This window comes from Solea solea, chromosome 5 (assembly GCF_958295425.1).
Source record: "Solea solea chromosome 5, fSolSol10.1, whole genome shotgun sequence".
Taxonomy (NCBI): domain Eukaryota; kingdom Metazoa; phylum Chordata; class Actinopteri; order Pleuronectiformes; family Soleidae; genus Solea; species Solea solea.
Genome location: NC_081138.1, coordinates 11,980,960 through 11,988,206, shown reverse-complemented (window position 1 = coordinate 11,988,206; position 7,247 = coordinate 11,980,960). Strand labels below are relative to the sequence as shown.

Below are 7,247 nucleotides of genomic sequence, written 5' to 3'. Positions count from 1 at the left end.
TGTTCCTCTTGCAAGAAGTATAAAACTCACAAAGACAGCCACTGTTCTTAAGTCCTTATTTCTACACCCACCATGGTCTTATTAAGATTTTGCCATAACAATAGCTGCATCTGAGAGGTCTCTAATCTTTTCAATCTGCCTCTTCTGCCAGCTTTCATCAATTCCTGTTGTTGCTGTGACTTCCTGCAATGTAGTCACCTGTGTCTCCTTGATAGCTTAAATCAATAATAATAGAAGAATACATCAAGGAAGCAATTTAAAAAAAAATAATATGCCATGGGAAGATGGAAGGAGAAGACAAGCATACAAGTTACTTATTGTCTGCAGTGTTTTTTCATGAAGAGCCCCTGAAGGGCTGCAAACTGACTGGGTCAGAGGTAACAGCAAGCCTGGCCTTCACCTGCTACCTGCTTGGTTTTGCAGTATTGAACATCACTGTCACTGTCAATAAAAGAACTGTGTGAATGTGATGAATGTCATATAAATGCCTCTGTATTACCAGACCTAAGGGTAATATACAAGGTCAATGCAAATTTGAGACACAGCGTAGCAAGTGAATAACGACAAAGTTTAATTGCCCTTAGTACCATAACATATCAAATACTGCATATTCCATGAGCACAAAAAAGTGTAACCTTGCATTAAGGCAGGTTCAGTTATGGGGCTAAAAGTATAAATGTTCCCACAGAGGGAGTTTCATAATAAGACTGAGTCAAGTTAAATCCACGAGAAAGCAATTTCATTGCTTACACCCTCCTCAATACATAGTGACAATGTGAGGAGGGACACAGAGACGTGTGTGTTTATATACAGTAACTGCATGTGTTTTAACTGTCAGCTCTACTAGGACCCACTGGAAGTGGAGGTCTGGCTGGGATCAGTGCCTTCAATCTGCAGGAAATGACCCAGGTTTCAAACCAGTGAAAGGAGTTATTTAGAGCAGAATGCAAGTCACCTGAAGGCTGCAGGCAGGAGCAAATGAAAGTTAATGGGATGGGATCACTCAATGGGTGTGGGGATACTTTAATTTCAAGGGGCAGATGAAGGTCAGTTCAACAGCACACAGCCAACAAGGACGGATGAAACCTGCAAGAGCTCTGACATGAATCTTTTGAAATGGATTACATAGTTCCCATCAGTGACAAATGATGTTCTCCCACTACTTATGTTTGTCTGTGCATTCCTGTGGTGTAGCAGTGGTGAGGCTTTGGCTTGTACATGACAGAATGCACTGCACAGAGCCATTGACTCACTTACTACATGTTTGCCTGATAATGAGATGAATGTGTGTGTGTGTGTGTGTGTACATGTATTTATATCTTTGTGAGACACAAAAAATGTACAAACCTATTTTTGTGAGGACATTGTCTGTTCCCCTCAACTTTAAGGGACATTTTCAGGGTTAAGACAGGGTTAGGGTTATAATTACATTTATGTGAGGGTTTGGCACTTAGTTGTGATGGTTAATGTTAGGGTAAGGGATTGTCATACACATAATACATTCAGGGTTATTATGTCTATGATGTGTCCTCACTAAGATATGAAAACAAGTTTGTGTGTGTGTGTATGTGTGGGCTGAAAAATAAATGTATTTTCTTTTTCATCCTCTCCCCCGAGATTCATTCAGATGGCTCTATTGATGGCTTCTCAGATGAAGTGTCTTTGAACTGTTCTCAGCACAGACATTTTGCAAAGAAGGCTCGGCTTACCTGGGATTATCATCAGACCGCTTAGTTCTGCCCACAATGACATGCTTGCCTCTTCTAATACCTCTTCCATTCACTCAAAATAAATAAGGAAAATAACTTGCAGAAAAGCTTCTTTAACTATGTGGCCATGACTCTATGAAAAAGAACCGCAATCACACAAGGTCGTTGATGTTTTACTTTTCAGTCCACACATACATAGATTTTTTTTATCATTGTGTGTGTGTGTGTGTGCTCTGGCTGCAGTGCTAACATACAGTAACTGAATGGACACTGACATGTAGTTGTGAGGTGCCCCAGTGAGACCTCCCTCACATTTGAGAGCATGTGCATGCTTTGCTTTTTTAATTCAACTGTAATTGGCGAGCTGTCTTGGCCAGGCTGTCCTACAAAAAAGGGGAAATACTGGTTAAATAAAAAGATAAAATAAAATCACCTCATAAAAATGCAGACTTGAGAAATGCATAAGAAAGTCTTTGAGTGAGAGGATGCCCTATAATCAGGGTTAATTAATATAATTTAGTAACAGCATTAATAGTTAACACTCTACCTGCACCTCATAACTATTTTTTATGACTAGAGTTGTACATTTCCTTGCCATTTTGCACAAAGGAAACTGTACTCTATAATGTGGCATCAAAAGTCAATAATAATCAGAGGAAAGTCCAAGGGTTAGGCCCTGGGTTAGGGACACTCCAAGGGCTAGAGTGTCTGTTCTTTTTTATGTTTTAACTGTGCGTGTGACTGGATGTTACAAGGTCAATCCAACCACATAAGAAACTCATTATTTTCAGTCTGGCAGTGGTTCAAATCATGAGGATTTTTATGTATTTAGTGTTTTTGCCTCGATTCATTCTGAAAATGTTTTTTTCCTAGTCTACAAATCTAAATCTAAATCCAAAAAAAAAACATACTATGAAACTAGGCTTGTTACTCTGAATGTATTAACACTTTATTTTGAAATTGAAACACACACAGCTCAGTAACATTGGAAAGACATTGGAAATCAATTCCATTCATTCCATCATTCCATATCAATGCCAAGTTAAAATCAACAGTAAAAAACACAAGGAAAAACAAATAATCACAAATAAAACTACAACATTGTATAGATATATACTTTTTTAAGTATAACAAAATAAATGGTACATATGATAGCTGGTACAGAATTCTTTCAATTAAATTATTCATGTTTACCAGCAAAAGAGCAAAACAAGCTCCGTGAAATGATTTTAAAAAGAGAGACATTGCCAGATTTTGGCACAGTGATAGTAAGGACATTTTATGTGGGATGTCATTTTTGTAATACATTTATACTGTATGGGTGTATTTATGCAAGTAGTGTACTAAAGACTTTCTCATCTTAAATGTGGAAATCAGAGCCTCCAAACAAGAATAGGTTTGTGGACTGTACATTTATTGCAAATACATTACCTTTGTAAAATTCACGTTGTATTGGTCTGGACTGTGGTCATTGGTATCACTGTCTGACTCGAGCAAAAGCTTCTCGCAGCCACGGTGAATCTTCATAAAGGCGAGGGTCACCCAGATACTCTGCTGTCCTCTTGTAAAAGTAGTAGTACAACACAGATGCTGTGAAGAGGGACATTTCGGAGATGGTATTACAATTAAAATAAAAACTAAATTTAAAAAAGTTGCTTTGCAGAAAATATAACGTTTGGATCCACATGTTGATACTGTCAGTATCCTCAGTTAGTCAGAAGTGACTTTACTACAGCTGAAATATTGTGTTGCTGGAGATATTATTTATGATTGGACATTTAGTGAAATGGCTGTACAACAGTGAATTGTTTAAGACACAAATAATACATGGCTACAGTCCCCTCTCATACACAATAAAGGATCATCTGCGGAGAACAACAACTAAATAATAAATCCCTTTATCCACGTATGAGCTTAAGTATAAAAGTTACACACACACGGTTGAGTGATAAAGTAAGTTGTTATCAGACAGACAGATAAACACTCTCACAAAACAACTGTGAGAACATTAGAGCAGAGATTCTCATTTATTTATCACTGACACAATTAGACATGTAACATAAAAACAACACTGCACACACTCAATAGTGTGATTCATTATGGTGTCACAAGCCCATGGGAAACAAGTAAATAGTGTAATGTAAATATCACAGAAGAAAAATATGCATGCATTCTCCATGCATTGGCTCCTACATTTTCTAAAAATGTCTTCTTACCTGTTCTTTGAATCACAAACAACACCTGAAGGCCGTCCGTCCAAACAAATCTGTTGGTATTAAGCCAACGAAGATTCTGAAAATGTTATATAGAGCACATGGTAAAAGTTACTTGTTTTAAACTTAAAGGTATAAAGGAAATGAAAAACACTTTACAAACTCATTAAAACTAGGTTTAGTATATGAGGAACATAGTCATTTTGAGACAATAATAAAACATTTGGAAGCTGGCTAAGTTTTTTTTCCTTAGTAAATGTACAGTGTTTAAAATTTAGCATAAATGAATGGTGAAGTTGGATGTTACAGCTGAATATTCCTCACCTCTGCGCTCCCTGCCAAGTGTGTTAGATAACTCATGTAGCCTCCAGTTAGTATTAGAACTCAAAACATTTTTAGTTAGTCACCAAAGACATGGTGGCCTCGATAGAGCTGAACTTTGTACACTTTAATGTATATCCATGATACTGAATATATACACAGCAGTGACCTGAAACTTCAGCTTCATGTGGCTCGCTAAGTTATTTCCACATGCTGAAGGGGAAGCTTACTAATGAATGAAGAATTACATCCTTTCTGGTATGTGAGGGCCAATAGTTTGTTGGCATGCTTGGGTAATGGACGGGTGAACAGAGGGATGAGTGGAGGAGTCTCTGGAGGAGTCTCCGTTACAACCTGCAGTCTCACCAATAGACGTCACTAGTTCTTACACACTGGACCTTTAAAGTCTATTTATAGTTCAAAAATACCTTGTCAACACTTTCTAATAAATACATTTTAGTAAACTGTGCAAATGATGTGTCAAAAACTGACATGCATAAAAATGTAGATAGCTGGGTTTTTTTTCATCCTACCATTAGCCAGGAATGGAGAATGATACTCAAGGTCAGGTAAAGAGCAGAGAGCATAAGCAGAGTTCTAAATCGCCCCAGCAATATGGCGATCAGGCCAACCTGGAACACGTAGGTGTTGAACAGCATCAACAGAATGATGATGAGGTTAAACAGGATGGTAATGTCCTGGATACTGACACAAACAAGTAAAGGAAGACAAGAGAACGGAAGGTAAAACATGAGAGCAGTAGAAACAAAGAGGATAGTGTGAAATCACCATCCCAAATCAGACAAATACATTTCTTTAGCTCTGAATTGTTTTGAGCCTTGAGCCAAATGCATTTGGATGCTGGAAAAATGAGTTATTCCTTCTTACATAAAAAGTACGAGCTGGACGGCCGGTTCAGCCCTCAGCAGCTCGCTGAACGAGTTGACAAACAGGTCAAAGGAGAGCAGGCTGAGCTGAATCAGCAACACCAAAGAGTAGTTACTGGCTTGAAGCGGCTCTGGGCCAAAGGCTGGGCGCCCAGGCGGACTGTGGTTCCACGATGGATCCAAGGCTGCACTGCACTCGCACACACACTACATAGAAACATCAATCCACCCACAACAGTCCAGGCTGTTTGAGGTCCCCAGTTAGGTGTTCACATAAATCCACTCAGATTTCCTGATTGTAGGTGATGTGTGATTGACACAACATTAAGGTTCCTGTTGACTTGGGTAAAAGTGAGGTCCTTTCATCATGATTAAATGAGTCAGGGTTTGGAGTGAACTGCCTGGAAATCACAGATGTCAGCATGTCACTAACAGATGTGGTGGCTCAGTGGGCTGCAGTGTAGTGCTGGGAGCCACACCAGGTCAGACATCAGTACCCGTAATCAATCCAGCAGAGATTCTGTGGACAAAAGAGATAAATCCATATTTGAATGAATATAAACAGTGTTAATCTCCTGTTGTGTCTTACTACTACAGCCTTTAACACTCTTCCCCCATATACAAGTTTCAGACTTTTGGGCCTGGCTAACAAAGTTACTGAAAAAAAGATAAATTATTATTCTGTTATACTGTATCTTTCAATACAATTTGTTCTGCCTTCCACTTGCTGTCATTAAATTGTCCTTGGAACTACTGTCTACCAGAGAAATAGGGAATTTCTGTGCATCACACATAGACTCTGGTAATAGTAGTTCTAGTTAAACTTTCTATATTTGTTTTCCTGATTGTATTGACACAGATGAGAGAACATATAATTATCTAAGGTGGACCAAACCTTAACACAAACAAAATTACCTTAATTTCAAAAAATATTGTGGCGATTTGGGAAAATATGGGATTTCCATCATCATCCAAAATACACCTTAAAATGTATTAAAATGAAAGCACATTAAATTACTATTTACCATTATTCAGGTTCTCTCCCAAAACATCTTCATGAGGTAACTCTTCTCATCCAAACATTAAAACACTAATGTAGATAATGTAATAAGAAAAAAATAGACTCTCCCTTCACTATTGTTGCTGCCACTGTAACTGTCAGTCCAGTGTGTAAATGTTTGTCCTGGCTCTTCGGTCTTCTTGTGAGCAAAGTGACGCCGGGTGGATCCTCTTATGACCCCTATTTTTATAGCTTGGCACGGCCTCAGCAGGTGTGAGAAAGATTAGGAATACTAAAAGACAATGGAGCTTCAGTCTGGAGACTATACTTGCTTGAAAACAGTTGCAATTAGAATGTGGGTTAGTTCTGTCTTTGCATTAGCGTTGCAAATGTGTAGGAAATGATTCCAAGTGTTAAAGGTTAAACATTTGGGTCAAGTTTTTCCAGTTGATACACAGTGATGAAGAATAATCAATTTCCACTTTAATTTTTTAAAACAAACTTTCATCAGAACAATGTCCAACATTTCATTTTCACACAACAGAGGCACAAAAAAATGTTTGTTGTTAGTGAGCGCACAGGTTTTAATACTGTTCCACTTAATCTTCTTAGGAAACTCCTAACCAGCCTGTTGCTTTACACGGAAATGATAAATATCCTCTATTTTACTATTTATAATCTTAGTACTGCTATCAAGCTGCTGCAAAAACCACAGAAGTTTGTATACCTGTTAATGAAGGTTGATTTCAGAGCCTGGAGTAACACGTATCCTCCATGATGTATGCGGCCACAGCACAGATTGACAGCTTAACAGCTTACAGGGCACACACACATGCATACGCACACACAAACACAAACCGATGACAACGCTGCAGAGCATACAGTGCTATACAATGCTTACAGAACATAAAACAAAGTACAATTACAATGCTCTATTGATGGGAAAACCTGTTAACTGCACTGGGACCAGCATGTTTTTTGGGGATGTGGGAAACACTTTCTGATGGTTCTCAATTATAATCTATCAAGTCTGTAGTTGCAAATAAGAATATTTTAATTTGGTTCAGATGTCCAGCAGTGTGCCAAATAGACATTCAGATCCCCCTAATGAATTAAA

At 38.2% G+C, this 7,247-nt stretch overlaps 1 protein-coding gene across 2 annotated transcripts; it reads right to left on the bottom strand.

Annotated features, from left to right (window-relative positions):
- Positions 1-2,727: 2,727 nt before the first annotated feature.
- LOC131459769 (transmembrane protein 138-like) lies at positions 2,728-7,157 on the bottom strand. 2 transcript variants are annotated; one of them, XM_058629862.1, is made up of 5 exons: positions 6,858-7,157; positions 5,132-5,650; positions 4,777-4,948; positions 3,926-4,001; positions 2,728-3,299 (listed from the first exon to the last, which is right to left on the bottom strand). In XM_058629862.1, exons 3-5 carry the CDS (start codon positions 4,900-4,902, stop codon positions 3,187-3,189), a joined length of 315 nt encoding a protein of 104 aa, XP_058485845.1. In that variant the 5' UTR covers positions 4,903-4,948; positions 5,132-5,650; positions 6,858-7,157; the 3' UTR covers positions 2,728-3,186. The 2 variants fall into 2 exon arrangements, with proteins under 2 accessions (XP_058485845.1, XP_058485844.1); XM_058629861.1 differs by having other exon boundaries at positions 4,777-5,650.
- Between the last annotated feature and the right edge of the window lie 90 nt (positions 7,158-7,247).